The 23,575-nt window shown below is 40.8% G+C and overlaps 1 protein-coding gene across 3 annotated transcripts; it reads left to right on the forward strand.

Moving 5' to 3' along the window:
• The first annotated feature begins 50 nt into the window (after positions 1-50).
• Positions 51-21,699, forward strand: LOC139441986 (sushi domain-containing protein 4-like). Of its 3 annotated transcripts, none has more exons than XM_071222734.1 (11): positions 51-91; positions 2,098-2,186; positions 2,891-3,079; positions 3,862-3,941; positions 4,785-4,887; positions 6,873-7,094; positions 8,750-8,935; positions 9,122-9,334; positions 10,723-10,956; positions 13,774-14,430; positions 14,811-21,699. In XM_071222734.1, the coding sequence occupies exons 2-11, from the start codon at positions 2,114-2,116 to the stop codon at positions 14,897-14,899; spliced, it is 2,046 nt and encodes a 681-aa protein (XP_071078835.1). In that variant the 5' UTR covers positions 51-91; positions 2,098-2,113; the 3' UTR covers positions 14,900-21,699. The 3 variants fall into 3 exon arrangements, with proteins under 3 accessions (XP_071078835.1, XP_071078834.1, XP_071078836.1); XM_071222733.1 differs by having other exon boundaries at positions 54-221; XM_071222735.1 differs by having other exon boundaries at positions 54-221; positions 2,894-3,079.
• Positions 21,700-23,575: the final 1,876 nt, after the last annotated feature.

Raw genomic sequence — 23,575 nt, forward strand, 5'->3', positions numbered from 1 at the left:
GCCCAACATCCGGACATGCGTACAAGAAGTTTCATGACGTCACGTGAAATAACATGGCTGCCGATCAGAGGTTTTGTTGACATTGTAAGAGGTGATTGACATTTGTGGTGTTAATTCTGCTAATTAACCAGTTTGCTCCTCTTGCCACTGTTGTGGCATCGGCCGGACCAAGAACAATCAAGTGACAGTGGTAACATGCATTTTGTGGTGTCTGCGAGAAGGTAATATGTGTGTTTAGGACAGTCGTGTCATCCTGACTGTCTGTTGTCTAGCCTATATTTGAAGATTCCTAAAATAGGACAATTTACGACATCCTAACAATTTTGGTACACACATCCATCTGATTTCTCTTCCAACATTTTTATGGGTGTTCATGTTCGTGAATAGAACGTCTGGTATCATGTTCATCTTCAGTTTTGTGCATGGAAGAAGCATATTTTAGTTGATGTCATGGTTCAAGTAATGTTTAGATTTATAATCTCAGCTATAGATCTGTGTGCTTGCTTCTTCTCTTGAATAATTGCGACCACTATGCAACAGATAAAACATGTGTGATGTGTCATTACCAACTTGTAATGTTTACTATCTCAGGATCTGGCAACAATGGCAAATTGAATGTTGACAGCATACTCGTCTTGTAGCAATAATTCTTCAATACATAACTCACCCTCTTTAACATGTTTAAGGCCACAGATGTTGGATAACACTTTGTTTAACCCACGATCATCTGTATCGTGATTCTACTTCCATGTTGTCACTATGTTCACTAGGGCTGCAACAAATTTGTTACGAGGTGAATATGATTCGTATTATGAATATAGGGTAACGAATACAAATATTAATTCATGAATACAATAACAAGTCAGTAGCTGATGTATTATTTGTTATATTCAGTGAAGCAATAACAACATAAATTATTGGACATGGTTTGTTAATTATTAGTATATTATACATTTATATACTGCACTTATTCAGGTACTATAGTATCTGCTTTAAATGCGACAATGAGCAGTGACCACAATACTGTCAAATTAAATAGTATAAGAGTGTTGTTTATTGAAGAAAGCTATGCATATAATATGTTCTTGTGGTTATTTTTATGTAAATGCACATGCTTGAATAACGAATTAAATTCATGAATGGATACATTTCAGTTCACTGAATACACTGGTGAATCGTAACAGCCCTAGTGTTCACAATGTTTTCTGTTATACGTGTGTCACAAAGATGTATACAGTGAAAGTTAACCCCATTAGTTCAGGTGGGACAGTTCCCAAAGAAATCATTCAAAGTAACAACTGTCTGGACACACAAATTATAGATATGTAGTATTTTAACCATATGTTGATATTCCCAACCATGCTAATTCCTTCAGAAGTTGAGGTGTAGGCTTCCAAACCAAGTCTGGGTGTCATTGTACATCGTTAGCTGATGAAGGTGTTTGGAAAGAGATGTCAATCATGAACGTGGTGAAGTAATATTTACCAACACAATCATTCCCCGGGCACGGTTGATTATGTTTAAGTTTGGAAACAATTTTTGGGCAAATATACTGTCAAAATCTCTTCAGTAAAGAGTTGAAGTCTACCTGTCAGGAATTTTATCATGTTTATGTAAACAATATTTACAAATTACAAATGTTGAATTATCAAAATATTTGATAGTTGTAATTATCAGGTGTAAATATTGAAACCTGTGCACATTTGTCAGTCAGAATGGTCAGCATGGTCAATAATCATGTTTGAGACACCCATTCCCAGATATCTTTGTGAGGTAAGGAGCTACTAAATCCCCTGGTATCATCTGAAAATTTTGATTTTGAGTCAATAAACTTATAAATTCGTCTATCTACAAATTAAACAGCTGAACCCATTTTCTCAATGTCAAACTTGCTCAAAAGATATTAATTTTCAGTTGATGGTTGGATCTGTTGAGGAAGAGGTGCATGGGCACGTTATTATTTCTACACCCAGCTATCATGAGGATCATAAGAAAATAATCCGGGCTCCTACATGTTTTCTCAAACGTGTATAATCATGATAATTGAGTTGTTTCTTTTATGTGCATTTTATCATGTTTGGATTTCTTACTTTTCAGTTGATGATTTGTAAATATGCGGGCAGTATATTTCCTTCTTGGAGGGCTTCTTTTTTGGATTCCAGCGTGTCATTCCAAGTTTAAATCAGGTTTGTAGAACTGCATTTATTATACATCATTTTCTTAAATGAACTAGACTTGTCCCATTCTTCTTTGTCTATTACATCACATACATTATGCACTTCTAAACACCACTACACCCCTCAGTCTGCTAATCAAGCAGACTTGCAGATTCTCCCCACCTGCCTCCCTCTCAGAGTTGTAGCACTTTTCATGTGATTTGGTTGAATGGTGAGCATGATGTACAGTTGTATCCAGTGAAACGATGATAAAAAGCTATAAGAGGATTATCTTGATTATCTCCAGTGATAACACATTTCTAATAGACTTAGAAATATTATTGCCAAAGAGACTGGACCAAGTCTAGCTTGATCTATTCTTTCATGTCTATTTACTGCTACATAGTTTTACAATGAAAGGATGATATGCACCAATATGTCCTGCTTGGAGGGGTTAGATATTTATAAATTGTAACCAAACATGTCATTTGTGCTATTTCTTTGTAACAATCAGAAAGTATGTTTACAATCATAACAATGTATCACATTCATGTCATGTTCATAGAAGAAGTATTCCTGACTATTTGTATCAGGATTGGTATTCAAATGTTACACAAATATACTTACAGATGTTGATATATATATTCAATCTGATACTTTTAAGTAATAGTTAGATACTAAGATAGGCAGTGGTGTATATGATACCATGTTATTATACCATGTGCCTGCTTCAGTAGTACAGTGTCCAGAGTTGGGGTCCTTCCTGAATGGCGAGGTGAAGCAAGATATGTACAATGGACAAAGGAAGTTCAAGTGCAATTCAGGCTACAAGATGGTAGGGGAGGCCAAACAGGTGTGTGGGGAGACCGGCCAGTGGCAGCCCCCGTCTGGGCCAGTTTGTGTGCAGGCTTCTGTACAGTCGGGTAAGTGGTAGACAACACTGGGGTTGGGGATACATTTATATCTCGCTTCTACTATCAAACACTCATCTTTATGTATCAGTACCCTGGGAATGAAATGTAAGATCAGTCACAATCTCATTAATATCAGATCTAAGTTCTCGTAACCACTAAACAAAGATATGAGGACATCCCATTACAGGTCACGTCAGAATGACTTTTCATCCTACCAATCAGAGCTTTGCTTACCATATTGTGAAAGTGACAGTTGAAATGTGTTTTCTGATCATTCAAAACTCAAAAAAGGTTAACATGGGTAATTGAACTAAGATCTGATTTTAATTAGATTGCATCACAAATAAATATGCACCCCTTTCACGTCTATTGAGCTGTAAAATAATCAATGCAGGATGTCCAAGAATTAAATTTATATACATTCTAGATATGAGTTTGGCTTTGCAGCTGCTCCTCAGAACATGCATATCACAGTCCAATGTGTCCGTACTTTCTATATGTCTTTAATGCACAAAGCAGTACTCCTACATTCACTGCCTGGAATCCAGGAAGCCATTCAGACTTGGTGTATTTCTATGTAGAGAGGGGTAGAGATACCGGGGTAGTTAAAAACACATAAAAATTCATTATTTTAATCACTTTCATCACAATTGTATTAAAGCACAAACCCACTGTATTAATACAACTAAAACTGCTGCTGTTTACCATATCTCTTCATCATAAATTCACTCATGTCATTTCCGTAGTTGTGCAAAAAACATTTTCTTTACAAAACGTTTGTGAATTTCCAGGTCAGTGTATATACAGTGGAAAACATTACAACCATGGAGAAGAGTTCCATCCCAGGCCCTGTGTAACATGTGCCTGTAATGTAAGTAAACCACAGCATGCTCCTCTCAATAGCTGGTCTTTAACAAGGGAGAAACATTCATGATACGGAACACACAACTGTTTGTTTGTTCATTGTTTAACACTGTACTGTACCTATTCTACCCCGGATCTTCACGTGTGGAACAGATGTCTGCAAAGTGTAGATGTACATTATGTACAGAACTCCCTTATCACTGTTGTCATGGTTACAGCCTGAAAAACTGGAAGAGAGTGATCAAGACTGGAATATATTTCATGAGACTTTAAATTTGATACTATTCAGTCTGGACCGAAATCATTGAGGCTATTAGTCTGAACATGGCTCTTGACATCATTGTCAGTAGATTGTATGTGAATATGTTTGTATGGAGTTTTATTATTTGAACAAGACATGCTAGGCTGAACAGAAGGTCTGTTTGTACACACTGTCATTAATGATGGGGAATGTCTTATATTTATCTCTTGCATGTAGAGTGTCAAGCAAGTACTTGTACAGTGATGTTACACACAATCTCTGATGCGTGTATGGGGGGCACGGGTGGCCCAGTCGTCTAAGGCGCCTTGATTCGCTGTGCAGAGTTGTGTCCCTTGGACACGCCAGAAACCTATGATTGTGGGTTCGAATCCCGGTTCGCCCCGATTATGTTTCTAGGTTTGTCAGCACCATACCCGTGCTCGTGGGTTTCACCAAAGTGGTAAACGTCTGAGACATGAATCACTTTGGGCTTTCCTCCCACATTAAGCTGACACGCCGCGATATAACTGGAATACTGAAAAGCGGCGTTAAACCCAACTCACTCACTCACTCACTGATGCGTGTATGTGTGGCATCTTGTCTTTTCAGCATGGGAGGATGATGTGTGAGAGACAGAACGTGTGCCCACAGCTCACCTGCCCCAAGATGGACCAGCTACAGATAACTGGAGAATGCTGTCCTATCTGTAAAGGTAAGCTTTTGTTTATCATGTCCACACAGTCTATGGATGGTCTTGTGATTGTTTGATGTCCATGAGAACATTTCACTACTAGACTGTCTTGTATTTACAGGGCTCTTCTCATCTTCTTCTATATGGTAGATTTAAAGGTCATGCTGAAGTCAATTTGATGGAACCATGATTTGACAGCATGAGATGCACCATGTCTAGATCCTGCCGGTGTAAACTAGAGCAGCAATGGGGCAGTACTTGAAGGTTAAACACATGGTTTTCAGTTCTCTCCAACATCACAATAGTAACCTAGGTAATGTTTATGAAAGCAATTTTTCTATTAACTTTCACATTAATATTTGCGTGCATAGCTTGTAAAAATGACTCTGACTTAAAATCAAGAGGACAGATTCAGCACATGTGATGATCTAAACAAATCCATGTGTAAACATGGTAGATGCTGAAAATGTTGGTCAGTTTTGATTACTGGGTGGATATAGAAAACAGGAAGATAGCTTGCTGTACTGCATGAAGCCATCAGCAGCTGAAACGACTGGCTTCTTCTCATCCTGCCTAGACTTGGGATGTATTCTGAAAAGTCATATTTCATCATTTGCATCTGTTCCCAATACTGATACATGGTGTATTGTAAACATTGATAGGTTCTTGGCAGACATTAATTTAGGGTGACAGAAGTGGCAGCCCCAACAAGGGGAGATAACTTCAATTACTGTATGCATTCCATATGCATACTTCCCGGGGAGATAAGTTGACTTTGTGTATGTGTGACTTGTGCATAGCTTGTAGCTTCACTGAAGGTATGTATGGGCGTCATTATCTTGTGGTGTTTGTGATTTGTGATCATGTTACAGAAGCTATCAGTGGCCTGCTTAACATGCTTAAACAATGTTAAAGGTATCCTTTTATTGTTATTTCCAGTTGTTCGTGATCCCAAACAAGGCTGACATTATCATGCTATATTAATGTCACTGGAGTTTCTATCCATTAGTCCTTGAGCAAAGTGTTTCTGAACAAACAGCCAAGATGACAGCTCTCCTCATTTCAATCTCATTAAAATCAGATCTAAGTTCTTGCTGCAGCTAAACAAAGATCTGACCATCTTTGACTTTTACCGACCACTGAAACGACTAACAAGAAGTCGAATTCAGCCAATTAGAAAGCAGCTTTCTCGAGCTTTACGGCACTCGTTTCAACCTGGTGACTTCCATTTCAGACTACACTATAGAAATATGTTGACACAAATCTCAATTAAAATTTTAAAAACTGAACAAACAAACATTCCAGAATGTCTAAAATCTGGTTGCGATTGTATGGCAGTGCTTCCCACGTACAGTGCAAATGTTAATCCCACGGAAGCAAGAGACAGACAATGATTTTGACGGAATCAGTCGTATGGGCCGTAACTGTCATTCGGAATACCCTACCCTGTGTTAACGTTTTCGAGGTTGCATGATTTGAAAACACATTCCGACTGTCACTTTCATGATCTGATAAGCGACGCTTTGATTGGTCAGATGAAAGGTCATTCAGACATGTCCTGTAATGGGATGTCCTCAGATCATTGTTTGGCGATAGGGAGAACTAAGATCTGATTTTATTGAGATTGTCCTCATTTCCACCTATCTACGCACAAAGTTAAATATCTATGCACAAAGTTGAATATTATTTTTTCTGGACACTAATGCACACCATCTTTCCAAATAAGTAGGGTACTTGTTAAGTATGCAGCCTATGAGTTTCTCTAAGTGTGTCCTACTAAAAAGACTGATGATGGTCCCAGCTCCCACTATCACTCAGGGGTTTCAGGTCCAAAGACAGACAGTATTGACTATCTGTTATGTGCCTTGCGAAAGTCCATGATGGCTGAAACATTGCTTAACATGCTTAACACTCACATTTCTTAACTTATGGACAGCAGGAGTAACAAAAGCCATTAGAAAACAGTTCTTTTGGACTGTGTATTACTTGATATGTATGATTCACAGACCATGCACACATTGGACGGTGCCAGCCTCCACACTTCCTCAACGCCAAGATTCGCTACGATTCTTGGACCCCTTTCAACCAGTCCCAGAAAGCTACAGTGGTGTGTGATCCTGGCTTTACTACCATCACTGAGGGTTACAAGGAGAGCTTCCGCATCACCTGCAGCACCATCGGTCTATGGGTCATGGAGGATGGAATAACTCCCTTGCCGCAATGCTTAAGTCAGTTGCTTTAACACACATCTGTGTAACATGCCATAAAATGTATACTTGATCAATCACATTGAAATCAGGGCCCAATTTAACAAAGCAAACTTGGCACTAAGACGATTGTAACTCCCATACTTTGACATAGACTTACGACAGTCGTAGCTCTAACATTGCTTTGTGAAAGGGAGGCCAGGTCAGGGGAACCTTAAGAGATCATTGACAACCAAATCAAAATAAGGATGCCTGGTTTCTTGAGCCAATCAGATGTCAGCTATTTAAAATCTTTGTTTCTTTACTACCTTGATTTGCTCATGCCAATCTTGACAAAGAAACCCCATGCTGACCACAATTGTTCCCTATGTCATGTCCATAGTAAACCCGAATGGATGTAGATGCCCTGACACTCTCAAACGACAAGGTCTATCAATATATTATCAACAGCAGCTTTTACTATTCTCCATAAGGAACTACATGTCCAGATATGCTGCTCAGAATGCTTTGCTCTCTTAGAAACCTCCATGCGTTATTGGCTGATTAGAAAATTCACCTTATTTGACCCCCTTTGGAGGGTTAATTAGATTGATACTTGATAAACTGCTTATGTACCCTGAGACTCTACCATCATGACCTGATAATTGATGTAAAGATCATCATTTCTTTGGGAGTAAGAGACCATGATCATGATGTAATTGTAATGTTACTAGGTATTAAAATTGACCTTGAGGCATATCATTGCATGTGTTAGTATGAACAGGGTAAGGCTTGGTTGTCCAATCTCCATCTGAATAAAGTTTGGATGATTTCAGTCAGAGGTTAATAATCTCAGAAGAATTTCTCTGCCTGTATGTGAACGGTTACATCGTCTATGTTCCCTGTGTCATGTATTGTGTGTGAATGGTTACATCGTCCATGTTCCTGTGTCATGTGTTGTGTGTGGACAGTTACATCGTCTATGTTCCCTTTGTCATGTGTTGTGTGTGAACAGTTACATCGTCCATGTTCCTGTGTCATGTATTGTGTGTGGACAGTTACATCGTCCATGTTCCTGTGTCATGTATTGTCTGTGGACAGTTACATCGTCCATGTTCCTGTGTCATGTATTGTCTGTGGACAGTTACATCATCCATGTTCCTGTGTCATGTGTTGTCTGTGGACAGTTACATTGTCCATGTTCCTGTGTCATGTATTGTCTGTGGACAGTTACATCGTCCATGTTCCTGTGTCATGTATTGTCTGTGAATGGTTACATCGTCCATGTTCCTGTATCATGTATTGTCTGTGAATGGTTACATCGTCCATGTTCCTGTATCATGTATTGTCTGTGAATGGTTACATCGTCCATGTTCCCTGTGTCATGTATTGTGTGTGAATGGTTACATCGTCTATGTTCCCTGTGTCATTTGTTGTGTGTGGACAGTTACATCGTCTATGTTCCCTGTGTCATGTATTGTGTGTGAACAGTTACATCATCCATGTTCCCTTGTTGTCTTGTTTTGTGAGTGAACGGTTACATCGTCCATTGTCCTGTGTTGTCATGTATTGTGTGTGAACGGTTACATCATCCATGTTCCCTGTGTTGTCATGTATTGGGTGTGAACAGTTACATCATCCATTTTCCCTGTGTTGTCATGTATTGTGTGTGACAGTTACATCATCTGGGTTCTCAGTGAAGCGGTGTCCCCTGGCCCCCACAGTGCCCCATGCTGTGTATCGGTATCGATCCTACCCTCCTGTCGTCGGGGAGGGTTCCCAGATCCTCTACATCTGCAACGCAGGCTATGAGTTCGTCGACCCCAGCGCCTCCAATCTGACCTGTCACCGGGGTGCATGGGTTGGACCCATTCCTCGCTGCGGTCAGTATTTACTTTCACGGTCATGTTTAACGAGTCGTACCAGTGTTCACCAACATCTGACATGTTCCAGAGTTGTAGTCCCAGATCATCAACAAAGAACTAGCTGTCATATTGTAAGCATTAACTCATTAAGATTAACTTAAGAGATGCATTAACTCATTGGGCTGTTTTCTGTCATTGTTTCAGTTAAGATGCAGACTTGTCAATCCCCACCCGATATAAATGCTGGCTACTTCACAAACTCACTGACCACGAAGAACATCTTTGGCAGCTACTACATCGGGTCAAAGGTGACCTACAAGTGCCACGATGGCTTCCAGCTGATGGGGTACGAGGTGTTGGAGTGTCTCAGCTCCAGCACCTGGTCCAGCATCCCTCCCCAGTGTCTCCCTGCTGGAGGTCAGTCATGCTTACTCTGCCCTCTAGCCTCACCCACCACTCCTCCCCTCCTCCTCCAAACCAGTTCCCCCCCTGTTGAAGGTCAGTCATGTTTACTCTGCCTCCTTGTCTTACAGCCCCCACCAATACCCCCCTCCCAGTGTCTCCCTATCAGAGGTCAGTCACACTTACCCTGCCCTCTAGTCTTACACCCCGCACCAATACCCCCCTCCCAGTGTCTCCCTGTCAGAGGTCAGTCACACTTACCCTGCCCTCTAGTCTTACACCCCCCACCAATACCCCCCTCCCAGTGTCTTCCTGTCAGAGGTCAGTCACACTTACCCTGCCCTCTAGTCTTACACCCCCCACCAATACCCCCCTCCCAGTGTCTCCCTGTAGGAGGTCAGTCACACTTACCCTGCCCTCTAGTCTTACACCCCCTACCAATACCCCCCTCCCAGTATCTCCCTGTTGGAGGTCAGTCACACTTACCCTGCCCTCTAGTCTTACACCCCCCACCAATACCCCCCTCCCAGTGTCTCCCTGTCAGAGGTCAGTCACACTTGCTCTGCCCTCTAGCCTCACCTACCCCCACCAGTACCCCCACCAGTACCCCCTCCTAGTGTCTTCCTGTCGGAGGTCAGTCACACTTACTCTGCCCTCTAGCCTCACCTACCCCCACCAGTACCCCCACCAGTACCCCCTCCTAGTGTCTTCCTGTCGGAGGTCAGTCACACTTGCTCTGCCCTCTAGCCTCACCTACCCCCACCAGTACCCCCACCAGTACCCCCTCCTAGTGTCTTCCTGTCGGAGGTCAGTCACACTTACTCTGCCCTCTAGCCTCACCTACCCCCACCAGTACCCCTTCCAAGTGTCTCCCTGTCGGTGGTCAGTCACACTTACCCTGCCCTCTAGTCTTACACCCCCCACCAGTACCCCCTCCTAGTGTCTCCCTGTCGGTGGTCAGTCACACTTGCTCTGCCCTCTAGCCTCACCTACCCCCACCAGTACCCCCACCAGTACCCCCTCCTAGTGTCTCCCTGTCGGTGGTCAGTCACACTTACTCTGCCCTCTAGCCTCACCCACCCCCACCAGTACCCCTTCCAAGTGTCTCCCTGTCGGTGGTCAGTCACACTTACTCTGTCCTTTAGCCTCACCCATCCCCACCAGTACCCCCTCCTAGTGTCTCCCTGTCGGTGGTCAGTCACACTTACTCTGTCCTTTAGCCTCACCCATCCCCACCAGTACCCCCTCCTAGTGTCTCCCTGTCGGTGGTCAGTCACACTTACTCTGTCCTTTAGCCTCACCTACTCTTAATCAAAACTATATTTTATTTCTTTGAAATAATTTGATCATCAGTGTTTGTCATTATCTACAATTTGTTATGTTTCTGTTTCATTTTCTCACAGAAACAAGTTTCTACTGTCAAAATATGAGGAATATTAATTACGGTCACTGCAAGTGTCATCAGGAGACGAACACCGACCTTCAACTGTGCCAGCCGTTCTACCGCGGGGTGGAGGTTGAGTGTGGATGCAACACTGGCTACCACCTGGAGGGTGCGTCACTCCTCACCTGTGTCCAGAGCACCTCCAACCCGATGATTGGCACCTGGGACCATGAGATGCCCTACTGTGTTCCAGGTATACCATATATACAGGCTACAAGGTTGTTGTTATTGTTGCGCAGAAAACATTGCATTTTAGCCTGTAAATGATCCTTTATTTTCAAAGATACAGTATTTAGAACCATCAATATAAGTGGACATAAGCAGTGTGAAAGATTCTGAAATGAAAGTCACTACACTAGGAGAAGAGTAAATACAGTGGAATCTGTCCAATTCAGACTCGGGTGGGAACGGTAAAAAGGTCTGGTTCACGGCATTGTCAGGATTATACAGAGTTCAAAAAGTTCCACTGAAGACAATACAAAAAGCAATGATCATTCATCTTTCTTGTACATGAAATAATGACATTAGATACACATTAAAACATATTTAACTTGAAAAAGTCTTGGAGAACGTTTCACCATTGAGGTATCATTCATTGTGGCAAAATGGCGAACTACTGCTGATAGTCTTCACTACATTTAAGTAAACACTTTCTGCTTTGGTTTTTGCACTTACTTACTTACTTACTTACTTACTTACTTTGGAGATTTAACGTGCGCTTTCCGACTGATGCGTATTTCGCACACGGGCCCGGTCAGGCCATTTAATGTGTTTCCGAAATGGGTGAAAGTGGTGTGTGCAACCCAAGAGGGGGCTTTAGGGGTTGCTTATATAGAATTTGGGAATTTTGAGATTTGGAATAGATGCCGATGGGGTTGGGGAGGAGAACTAAGGGAGCTGGGTATGGTGGATGTTTGTTTGTTTATGTAATTTTGATTTGGTAGATTATAGTGTTTTTAGATGCGTTTTATTAGTTCCGTTTTGATTAAGAATACGCCTAAGGCCTTGAAGTTTTCTAGTTTATTTTGTGGGTTTAGTATTGCTTCTAGAGTGAGAGCCTTGTTTAGATTGAGGGTGGTTTGTAATGCGGTTCGATGTGTTTAGGTAGTGTGTGCAGTTGATGAGTGCGTGTTCTGGGGTTTCTAGTTGTTTGCAGTGTGGGCAGTTACCTGTAGTATGTTTTTTAAATTTTTTTAGATGGTTATTTAGGTTGGTGTGTCCTGTTTGGTGTTTAGTGATTACTCTGTCGATTTTTTTTGATGGATGGAGAATTTTTGGTTTGGTTAGTGGTTTGCTGAGTACATTTTTGATTTGGCTATTTGAGTTTAGATAAAGGTTATGCCATTTTTTGGTGATTTTTTGCTTGTTTACGCTTTTAATTTCTGATTTTGAGATTGGTAAGTTTAAGCTTATTTCTGGGATTTTTAGGGATAGTTTAGCTGCTTTATCGGCGTTTTCATTACCGTATATTCCTACGTGGGCGGGTAACCACAAGAAGGTTATTTGTTTGCCTGCCTTAGTTAGGTCGTTGGAGCTTTTAAGTATTTGATTTATTAATTTAGGTCAGTTTTGGGTATTTTTGTTTTGGAGGGCTTGCAGTCCACTTAGGGAGTTGGTAAGTATTAGGATTTTTTTGTGTTTTTTGGATTCTTGATTATGGAGGGCTGAGGCCATGCCCATTAGTTCTAACGTGAATATTGATTGGTTGTTTGGGAGTCGGAAGGATTGTGTGGTTTTAGTTGGTTGTGTGGTATGGACTCCGAAACCTGTGTGTTTGGAGGTCGGATCTGAGGATCCGTCCGTGTAAATGTGACACCAATTTGGCCAATTTTCGTGTATGTATGCTAGTGTGGTGGTTTTAACTATGTTTGGGTCGGTTTGTTTATTTATTTGGCTAGCTAGTGTTGTGTCTATTTTGGGTATTTTAAGTTTAGGGGTAAAGATATTTGATTGTTTGCAGTTTTGTTTAAGATTTTTAATTTGGTGTTCATTGAGGTAGTTTGTTATTCTTTGGGATATTGGGGTAAGTAAGGGGTGTTTACGAGCTAGAGCTTGGTTTTTGGGGCTGATATTTTGGTTTATTAAGTTTTGGATGAGAGGGTTTGATTGGGACGCGGCCCAGAAATTTAAGCTTAGCTGTTCCCTGCGTAGACTTAGTGGCATTTCTCCTATTAAGGCCTGAAGTGAAGTGTAGGAGGTGCCATGTTGGGTACATGTAATTAGTTTGAGGGCCTGTTATTGTATTGAGTCAAGTTTTTTAGATAGAGTTGTTTAGGGTGTTGTATATGGCGCAGCCGTAGTCTAGTTTTGATCTAATTAGTGATATGTAGAGAGAGAGGAGGGAATCTTTGGAGGCTCCCCAGTTAGAGCCAGTAAGGCATCTTAGGGTGTTTAGGTCTTTACTGCATTTAGTTGTTAGGTTTTGGATGTGAGCATCCCAGGTGAGATGTTCATCGAAAATAAGTCCTAAGAATTTGGTTTGTTTTTGAAATTTGATTGTTTAATTGTTTAGCTGGAGGATTGGGGTGGCGGGTTTCATGTTTTTATGTTTGAATACTATGCCTGTTGTTTTTTCTGAGTTAAGGGAGAAGGTTTTTGCACTGATTTAAATTACTTAATATAAAGCAACATTCTTAGCAAGTGTATGTTCGATATGCTTTTTCCATGCCACTCCCTTGGCGATTACAATTGATAACGACAAGTTGTGTTTACTGTTATTTATTTACATGCTCATGACGCAGTGTTAATTTAATTAAGCTGAGTTTCTCATCAACAGGTGATTAAATTCTCAATTAGCTAAGCTGACAACAAAGTGTTAAGATCAATACGACTACATGCAGGATTAGCATTGTTGTTTTAGCTGACAATGACTGAGCTTACTTTAAACTGGGAGAACATTCGCTTCGTTCCAGGTCAGACAGAACCGTGTGACAGCCATTTCTGTTTTATGTAACTTAATATTGTTAATTAATATGATCAGTCTCTGATTGTGAAACTGTCTTTGACTCAGTTGACCCTGGAGATGTGGGGCCGGTGGACACTTATTCAACAGGCAACATCACAGACATGCGGAGTCACGTCAGCACACTGGTCATTGTCATAGCCACTGCTTGCAGTGTCTTGGGAGTACTGCTTCTTATCATGGTCATTGTTGTGTTTCGACGCCGCAAGCCACGCCCACACCTGTTCCATCCTGGCACCACCCCCCTCCCTTACTCACGTGTTCACAGCGACTCCATAGATGAGCATGACAGACTGGCGCTGATGGCATATGCTGACGCAACGCGAGTCCATCTCCCAACTTACGACGAGGCCACGTCAGGGCACTGCAGGCCAAGTGTAAATCACCAGCCCTCACAGCTGCCACAAGTGAACCCTACCACTGAATTCAGACCACTTCCCAGCATTCCACCAACACTGCGCACCAACACTGCCGTTGCCGGGGACAACACAAACAGGCATTCAACAGTGACAACAAGCACCATCAACAGAGATGGAACATCTGAGATATTTGGTTCACTAGATACAGTCAACGTGAGCATGAGCGATGCCTCAACTTCTGTTACTGTGGAAACGTATGACAGTGGTACCTCCATGAGATCTATAGCTTCTCAAGAGGCGACTGCGGGCAGTTTCACTGCATCAGATGATAACCTGGCAAATGAGGGTAAGTTACCGCATGCAGCATAGCAGATTTGTTAACAATGTAGATACAGACGATTGTATGTACTACAGTCTCCTACATGAGTCAGTAAGTCTCCATTGTATAAAGATAAATATCCTTGACTTATTCTCCAACATAGGTCTATTATGGGTCTGATTTTCAGTGACACGACACTGTAACATTGTCTTCAGGGACAAGTTTGTTTAGGTTCAGACCCTTTATCGTATTCCTTTCATATCCCATCTTCCACAGTGTCATTTTCATTAGTCCGCAAGTTTCCTATGTCATCACATGGTTTTGCAAACAAATGGAACCAATGGCATGAATTGGCCAATGTGAGTGCTTTAGTATATTATCTCTGTATTATTTCTACTGTGTTCCAGATGTACCACTGCTGGAGAATGCTGGAGAAAACAACAGTGACACATCCAGCGAGATCCTACTCACCAATCAGGAGCACAAGGAGGAGTAGTTGCCATGGCAACCTGTGGTGTGTCTGAGATGTACATAGCCTCCCACTGAGTGACAGCTGGTTGAGTGTGTGTGACAGCAGACAGGCTGTTATGTGTGAAATGTTCAAGACTGTGTCAGACACTTGATACAGCCCAGTGCGAAATCAGCATATACAGTTTTGTGTATTGTAAGTTACAGTGAAACGGGTGATAACAGAACTACTTTGTTTACCATTTGTTTACCACAGTGAAGGAGCAAACATGGTTTGAATGTGTAAGTAGACTTCACCAAGATGTCTATTGCATTTGACATACAGTATGCACTAGACCGTCAGCTTCTTGTGTTATTATGTGCTACACTTGATATAGACTCAGGACTGGGGACTTACCCTGGGAGCAGGGAGCTTGTTCTTCTCCAATTGAATGATGATAGTTGTGACAGTAAGGTGAAGGTGAGTGAAAGGAAGGGTATGTTCCCAACACAAGCATGTGTCACTCTACTATACTGCCTGGGAGGTTATACATAGGACTGACTTTACAACTTTCAACTGGGCAGTAGTCATACGTAGTGCATGGTCTGAAATTAATGTCATCAACATTTTGAAGTACAGAAAAGGTCATTTTAACAATATATGCATAATGTTCCAGTAGATAATGTTCTATTTGATAGAGGATAAGTGATCCCTTCAAGAACAAGAAGGTTGTATACATTCAGCATACGTCAGGTATCTATATAAGTCATAGTTCAAATGATCATCATTTTTCTCTCGGACATGTCATGTCAGGTAGTGGAAACATGTAAAGGTTTAATCTCAATATTTCTATTGGAGGAAAGGAAACCATTGTAAAAAAATCCATGATGATATGTCGGAACCACATGACTTCAGTGGCTTCATGCCGCTTCCACTTCTTGTAATTCTCAACAAAAACACCTGTGTCAGTGTTTGTTTGTTTTGTTCATGATCATGTACAACATGTCCAACCTCTATTTAGATAGGACTAGACCATGTAGACTGTGGTGAATCATATCCTTCAGATGCTTCATTCTGTCAAGGGAATACAGTCACAGTAAACCACAATCTTGTCCTGTGTACTTAAGTACCTCTCTACTTGAGAATCTGACAACCCTAGGAGGTTGCCTCAGGTGGACCCAGAATGAAATTTGACCACTTGGTCGAAGTAAAGAATGCGTAAGGTCAATCAGGTATAAGTTTTTTGTAACAATGGGAATTCCTTTCTTTACACCTCAATTTTAACAAAAGAAACCTTATGCTTTTGATATAGTACACCCTTTTGGGTGTAGACAGGCTCAGGAACAACAGGATGTATAAAATATCCACAAAGATATAGTAACACAGCCTCTTTTATTTTGCAAGTGCCCGTTTATTCTATTTTGTGTACCGAGATACAGAAATCAGAAATACTGCTCTGAATTTTTCACACGCTCATACTGAGAATTTAGAAACTTTGATTGGCTGAATGGAATATTCATCTGATGCTGGTCTATGCAGGGTCTGTCAGAAGTTCTCACACAGAGATATTGTGTAGCAGTAATATCCGAGTGCAGGTGCCCACTTCCCTTTGGGCAGCAATGGAGGTAGACGGGTAAACCGTGCAGGTGACCACCAGCTGACACTTGATTTGTAATGGTGTACCCAACAAGGGAGCAAAGCATTTGCATAATCATTCTCAGATCTGTAGTAAATTTAGGCCCCAAAAGAATTTCTAACAGTATATTGCAGATTGGTTTGTAGGATATTAAATGTAAATAAGGCCTCAAACACATTGGCCATGTTATTTATCATTTTACATTAATAATGATTTTTGGTGTTATTCACTGAAACATGAGACGTCTTGCAAGGAGTCTGATCTGCAAAATTGATTATTCAGTATATTAAGACTACATGGTGTGTGGTGATAATTTGGGCATTGAGGAAGTGATGGTTGGTGAAGATATCTCCCTATTACTCATTACCATATTATATGGACAACTGGACCTCATTGTCATGTTTACTGCAGAAAAATCAAAAGCCTTCTGAAGCACAATTTTGTTACATTCCTGTTCTTGTTTGTGTCAATTCTTATGCTCTTCGGCCAGTGTTTGTTATATTGTGGAGATGCTGACTTCCTGCCCAAGGTCAGTCTCAGTGCCAGCGTCTGGGATTGGCTGGGAGTTGGAGATATATTAGTTTTATAGTGCTCACAATCATATCAGATGTTGCAGCTACACACAGAGCATGGTCTCGGGTCTACAGCTCCGGTACACAGACCATGGTCTCGGGTCTTCATTTCCACTACACACAGACCATGGTCTCGGGTCTACAGCTCCGGTACACAGACCATGGTCTCGGAACTACAGTTCTGCTACACACAGACCATGGTCTCGTATCTGCAGTTCCACTACACACAGACCTTGGTCTGGGATCTACAGTTCCACTACACACAGACCATGGTCTCAGATCTACAGTTCTGCTACACACAGACCATTGGTCTCGGAACTACAGTTCTGCTACACACAGACCATGGTCTCGTATCTGCAGTTCCACTACACACAGACCTTGGTCTCGTATCTTCAGTTCCACTACACACAGACCATGGTCTCGGATCTACAGTTCCACTACTCACAGACCATGGTCTTGTATCTGCAGTTCCACTACACACAGACCTTGATCTAGTATCTTCAGTTCCACTACACACAGACCTTGGTCTCAGGTCTACAGCTCCGGTACACCGACCATGGTCTCGGATCTACAGTTCCGTCACACAGACCATGGTCTCGGATCTACAGTTCTGCTACACACAGACCATGGTCTCGGATCTACAGTTCCACTACACACAGACCATAGTCTAAGATGTACAGTTCTGCTACTTACAGACCATGGTCTTGGATCTAATGTTCTGCTGCACACAGACCATGGTCTGGGATCTACAGTTCCACTACACACAGACCATGGTCTCAGATCTACAGTTCTGCTACACACAGACCATGGTCTCGTATCTGCAGTTCCACTACACACAGACCTTGGTTTCGTATCTTCAGTTCCACAACACAAAGACCATGGTCTCGGATCTACAGTTCCACTACACACAGACCATGGTCTTGTATCTGCAGTTCCACTACACACAGACCTTGGTCTAGTATCTTCAGTTCCACTACACACAGACCTTGGTCTCAGGTCTACAGCTCCGGTACACCGACCATGGTCTCGGATCTACAGTTCCGTCACACAGACCATGGTCTCGGATCTACAGTTCCACTAAACAGACCGTGGTCTCGGATCTACAGTTCCACTACACACAGACCATAGTCTAAGAAGTACAGTTCTGCTACTTACAGACCATGGTCTTGGATCTACTGTTCTGCTGCACACAGACCATGGTCTGGGATCTACAGTTCCACTACACACAGACCATGGTCTCAGATCTACAGTTCTGCTACACACAGACCATTGGTCTCGGAACTACAGTTCTGCTACACACAGACCATGGTCTCGTATCTTCAGTTCCACTACACACAGACCTTGGTCTCGTATCTTCAATTCAGCTACTCACAGACCTTGGTCTTGTATCTTCAGTTCAGCTACTCACAGACCTTGGTCTTGTATCTTCAGTTCAGCTACTCACAGACCTTGGTCTTGTATCTTCAGTTCTGCTACTCACAGACCTTGGTCTTGTATCTTCAGTTCAGCTACTCACAGACCTTGGTCTTGTATCTTCAGTTCAGCTACTCACAGACCTTGGTCTTGTATCTTCAGTTCTGCTACGCACAGACCTTGGTCTCTTATCTTCAGTTCTGCTACAACACACAATTGCCTTGGTATACACACAGGCTGTATTTATGATGTTTTCTGGTTGTCACTCCACATGTTGAACTGTTGTGCTCTAACGTCATCAAATCAGTGTATCTGCCAATGTGAAGCCGGGAATCATTGACTAAAGACCTAATTGTCAAAAATGCAGCATTATGTATCAAGCAAGAAGGGAATCAATTAAGCAATTTGCAGTATGTCGTATTGTGCATATGGAAGAAGAAGGGATTAATGCTGTAATGTTCTTTAAACTATCACAATCAGCAGTATTCAAGTGCTTTTTCATCTCGTCATCAATGGAATGTCACTGCATCTTCTCATTGGTATGCAAAAACATCACACTAACCTATGGATGTTGTGATTTCTTAAAAATATAATTAAAAGGGGTTAAATTATTATCAAACGTTTTTATCCTTTAATGTGAAAATGTTAACCTTAATGATTTGCCTGTATGCCACTAAGGTAAAGTGTGAATTTGGTGTTGCAGTTAGGAAGTGCACCAAACGCAACACAAAGCACACAAACTTCCTTCTTTGTTCCATTGGACATTTAGAGTTGATAGTACAGAGAGATATTTTTCTTAGAAAGGTTAAATACTCTAAATACAAACCAGCAGACATTCTTAACATGTGTCTGTAGAACACTCTAACACCTGGGAACAAGATGATTTTCATCATTTTCAAATATAAACAGCAAACAATTTTATATTTGTACATATGAAGGTACAGCAACTCTGGCTAGATCATTATTATAAGGTATGTAGCAGTATGTATGAAGTATGTCGTACATATGACTTTACTTGAGATTCTGGAGCCATTAAATTTAAATGTGGAGTAGCACATTGTTTTTTTCTTTCTTAGTTATGATGTGTGAAATATCAGTCTCTTCACTTACCTTTTAGATGCTGGGTAAAATTAGTCACTTATTTATCTGAATAAAATATAGGCATGATTTATGATCCATGTGCGTTGGTGTGTAGTCTGACATATTGAGTTCTCCAAGGTAAAACGAGGGACCACTCTAAGGAGGCTCTCCGTATAATCAGTAATGTTCAATGTTCAGTGTTTAATCATTGCTGCCTGGTTGATTATGTGTACCAAATTTGTTATAAATAATATAGATATTACTTATTTTACAGAAGATGTTTCTTGTCATGATGTTTATGTCTTGTGTGCTTTTTATTACTTACCCTCTACATGTTTGTCAGACAAGTATTTATTGTCTTTGACGACATGGAATGTTGATGTGCAGTCTTATCCCAGGGGAGGTCTCTGTAAGGCCACAATCCCTCAGTAAGTGTTACGAGGGTCTGCTGTTCCCCAGGTGCCGCAGACTGTGATGGCCCCTCCCTTCTGAAGATGTGTCCAGTACAGGCTATTTATTAAACAGTGTGTGGCAGTGGTACCATGTTATATACAGTCATCACATGGCTTACTCATAGTACATGTAGTACCAGGCTAGCAATGACACAAATGAAGGAAGTGCAATGATTTTCAGTGTACTGACTAGTTCCTGAAATGCTGTTAAAACTGTGTAAGCTGTTTGTGATAGATAATGGTACGAAGTGTTGATATCCACGTCAGGATTCTGACAGGCCAGTTGGAGTACTAAGTGATACTTTCCAAGGTTAACATCGAAATAGATTTTAATACTTTGTTCCTGTTTTTTTTGTATATATAAAACTGGATGCTCTGTATGTAAGAAACTGAAAGTTACACAACTCAACAGTTCGTCTCTTTCCTCACTTTTCATCTCAAGTCATACCAATACAGGAATAGAGGTTGTCCCATCTTTGAAATCAAATTAGGAATGAGTTTTTACGCTACCCCACCAATCTCCTGTGCTCTTGTGTCCTCCACTGAGTGTGACCTGCTGCAGAGTGTTGTCAGTGCATGGTCTACGGGTGTTGTCAGTGCATGGTCTACGGGAGGTGGGTTCCTTGTTCCTCACATCCTCCAGATCTGATCAGCACTCTTTGTTCACCTTTACATGTATTAGTGTTTATTTAGATATATTGCCTTTCATTTCTACTTGTCAGTCTTTATAAATGTGATATTTTGTGACGACTTAACTTTACACGAGGGATGGTTTTGTAAGATGGTTTAAAATTTTATACTTCAGTATTTAGTATACAAGATTGCTTAGGAAGGAATTTTGTGTTTCTGGAAACATCAGATTTTAAAACAAGGAAGATAGTTTTATCTCATTCCATGTCTCTCCAGGAAAGTGAAAAGTCAGCTGATTAATCATTCTTGTGAACGAAAGGTATTTCACTTGACAAATCTAGATCTGCTCAAGACACACGTCTTCCACATGGCAACTGTTGTATATTGTAGAACAGCAGCTTGCTGTATAAGTAATCAGAATCGCATGTAGCCAATGTAATGTTTTAATGTAGCTTGGTACAACCATACACCAGTGTCTCAGAATATACCATTTCACAATATGCAAACAACATTATTTTAGGTATTATTGAATAACCAAATATAAACTGATCTAATTTGATGCATGTACAAATTTCTACTGTACGGGTAAAATAAGCAAATGAATAGATATTCCTGTTAGTAGAATTCCAGCTGTGTCATAAATTCTCAAATTTGTTACTGGATGAAACAAAGGCCCCCTGTGATAGGCCTAGAAGATGTTTGTATACATGTTGCTTTGACTGGTATATGGACACGGTGAAATGCTACTTCCGATCATACAGGCTTTACTCCACACTTCACGGCCACGTATTCCATGGGTATTATTTATGTCTATTTCCTGTGCCTGTGTGTACTTCACCTGTTGTATTGCAGTCCCGTCTACCTGCACAGATGTACATGTAGCCTCTGAGGGTGCCTATCACATTTCTACCCTTTGTTATGCAAATGTTGTCAAGCTTTATTGACCTGCATTTTTATCATTCTAGCCAACCCCCAGCAATACATTCTAATGGTTGTTGAGCATTGTAGTGGACGTTATAGTGTTGACTTCCTCATTTATATATGTAAAATAAATTATGTCATTTTTACATAGTTTTTGTTTTCTGTAATAAGTTTTCAAAAGTGGATCACATTCATGACCATGCATTTAAGAACACTAAAGTCAAACTTTCACAGATATTGCATTTGGTGATAATAGTTTGGGACATTATCTACAAAATAAATGGGTCAATGGGGAGGAGTTCTGATGGGGGTGTTTCCCATTTTTCTAAAAAAAATATTCACTGTCCAACGGGCAAATTTGTTGTGGCGAAGGGAATGTTTAGGGCATCTTACGGAAATGTTCTGTAAGGTAAATGAAACAAAATGCAGCTTCAAGCAAAATTTCAAATAACCCAACCAGAAAATACATCTAGGATATTCTTATAAAACAAACTTTCGTTCACATTTTTCTGGAGCGGGATATATATCATGATATATCAGGATGGCATATAAAAAATTCCTTGTTTTTAGCTGGATGCAAATTTTGGACCAACTGGATATCTATCTAGAAACCCATAAAAACAGGTCCATAGACTTTGCAAATGGTTTAAGCAAATATAACACCAATGATCATTTGTTTGATTGATCTACCTTTAGATTTGGTGTGGCCTGCAAGGACGAACATGAAAGCTGGTTATTACTGTAGCAATTAACAGGTCTCTAGTTTTGAAATTAAATGTATGTGTTAGCTTGATTTCTTTTATGTAGAGGAAGTGAAAATAATCAATCACTGTCATCCTGCCTTCACAATATTACAATATTACATAACGCGAGCACAGATACGAGAACGGGAGGCGCGGTTAACTTATTGTGAAAACACTATACGCTTTGAAGTTTTAAGTACCTTTACTCAATTTAAGATGAAACTGTATTTAAGAGGCCAAACATGGTGCTGTCAGAACACAATTATTCACAATGGCCTTTCGATGTGTTGCATGCGAGAAGAATGTCAGAAAAAATCAGCCTAGGAAAAAATTCTAGGTAGCCTACATGGAGGATGATGCCATACACGAGTTTATCAGGAAAATTATGGCACTCCCCTTTCTACCGGCCGCTGACATAGCCAGGATGTTTTTGAAGATAACAGCGTGTCCGGCCACTGGCAAACTGCGTGATCTCATAAACTACTTACAAGCCCAGTGGATTGCTCATCCCACCTTCTCTCCCAGATCCTGGTCTGTGTTCAACATAGCTGTCAGGACCAACAACTTTGTGGAAGGTAATACTAATACAAATAGTTCAAATACAAATACAAACAATAAAAATAAAGTATATTAAACAATAAAAATGTTTTTATTATACATTAAAATTTCTTTTTTTTCTCACGTTTTAGGTTGGCACAGACGTATCAACAACAAGGTGGGTGAGCAGTCCTGGGGATCTACAGATTGATCCCAGAGCTGTTTTGAGAGGCCAGTCTGTTGCCTCTACAGTCGCGACTGATTCAGGAGGGACGGACTCAGGGCGTATGTGCGCAAATCTTCCACATCTCGTCAAGAGGAGATCTTCAACGTATGGCGAAGATACAAGGATGTTCTGTTGTTCATGGACCAATTTTGTGAAGAGGATGATGATGATGATGATGATGATGATGACGATGGACATATATGTATATATATGAACATATTTACTTATCTCTGAAAAGAGGAAATTCAATGTAAATCACTAATCAAATACCATGTAAATAAACCCTATATTTACTTATATCTGAAAAGAGGAAATGTATATACATCACTAATAAAATACCATGTAAATAAACCCTATATATTACTACAAAAATCGTTGTTATCGTTTTAAAATTAGAGATGCCGTTTTAGCCCGACCCATAGTAGCCGTTTTTGCCAAATGCGGTGCCGTTTTAGCCAGAGAAATCGGTGACGTTTTGCTGAGGTGCCGTTTTAGCCTGCACCCTACGAGAACA

The sequence above is a fragment of the Haliotis cracherodii genome, unplaced genomic scaffold (assembly GCF_022045235.1).
Source record: "Haliotis cracherodii isolate W230 unplaced genomic scaffold, xgHalCrac1.p SCAF_5, whole genome shotgun sequence".
NCBI classification, from domain to species: domain Eukaryota; kingdom Metazoa; phylum Mollusca; class Gastropoda; order Lepetellida; family Haliotidae; genus Haliotis; species Haliotis cracherodii.

What these genes read in the sequence shown, in the direction of transcription:
- LOC139441986 (XM_071222734.1), top strand. Translation starts at nt 2,114, where the DNA reads ATGCGGGCAGTATATTTCCTTCTTGGAGGGCTTCTTTTTTGGATTCCA. An exon ending in TCCCTTGCCGCAATGCTTAA is followed by an intron (nt 7,095 to 8,749) that starts GTCAGTTGCTTT and finishes CTGGGTTCTCAG; the next exon opens with TGAAGCGGTGTCCCCTGGCC. An exon ending in TGATAACCTGGCAAATGAGG is followed by an intron (nt 14,431 to 14,810) that starts GTAAGTTACCGC and finishes ACTGTGTTCCAG; the next exon opens with ATGTACCACTGCTGGAGAAT.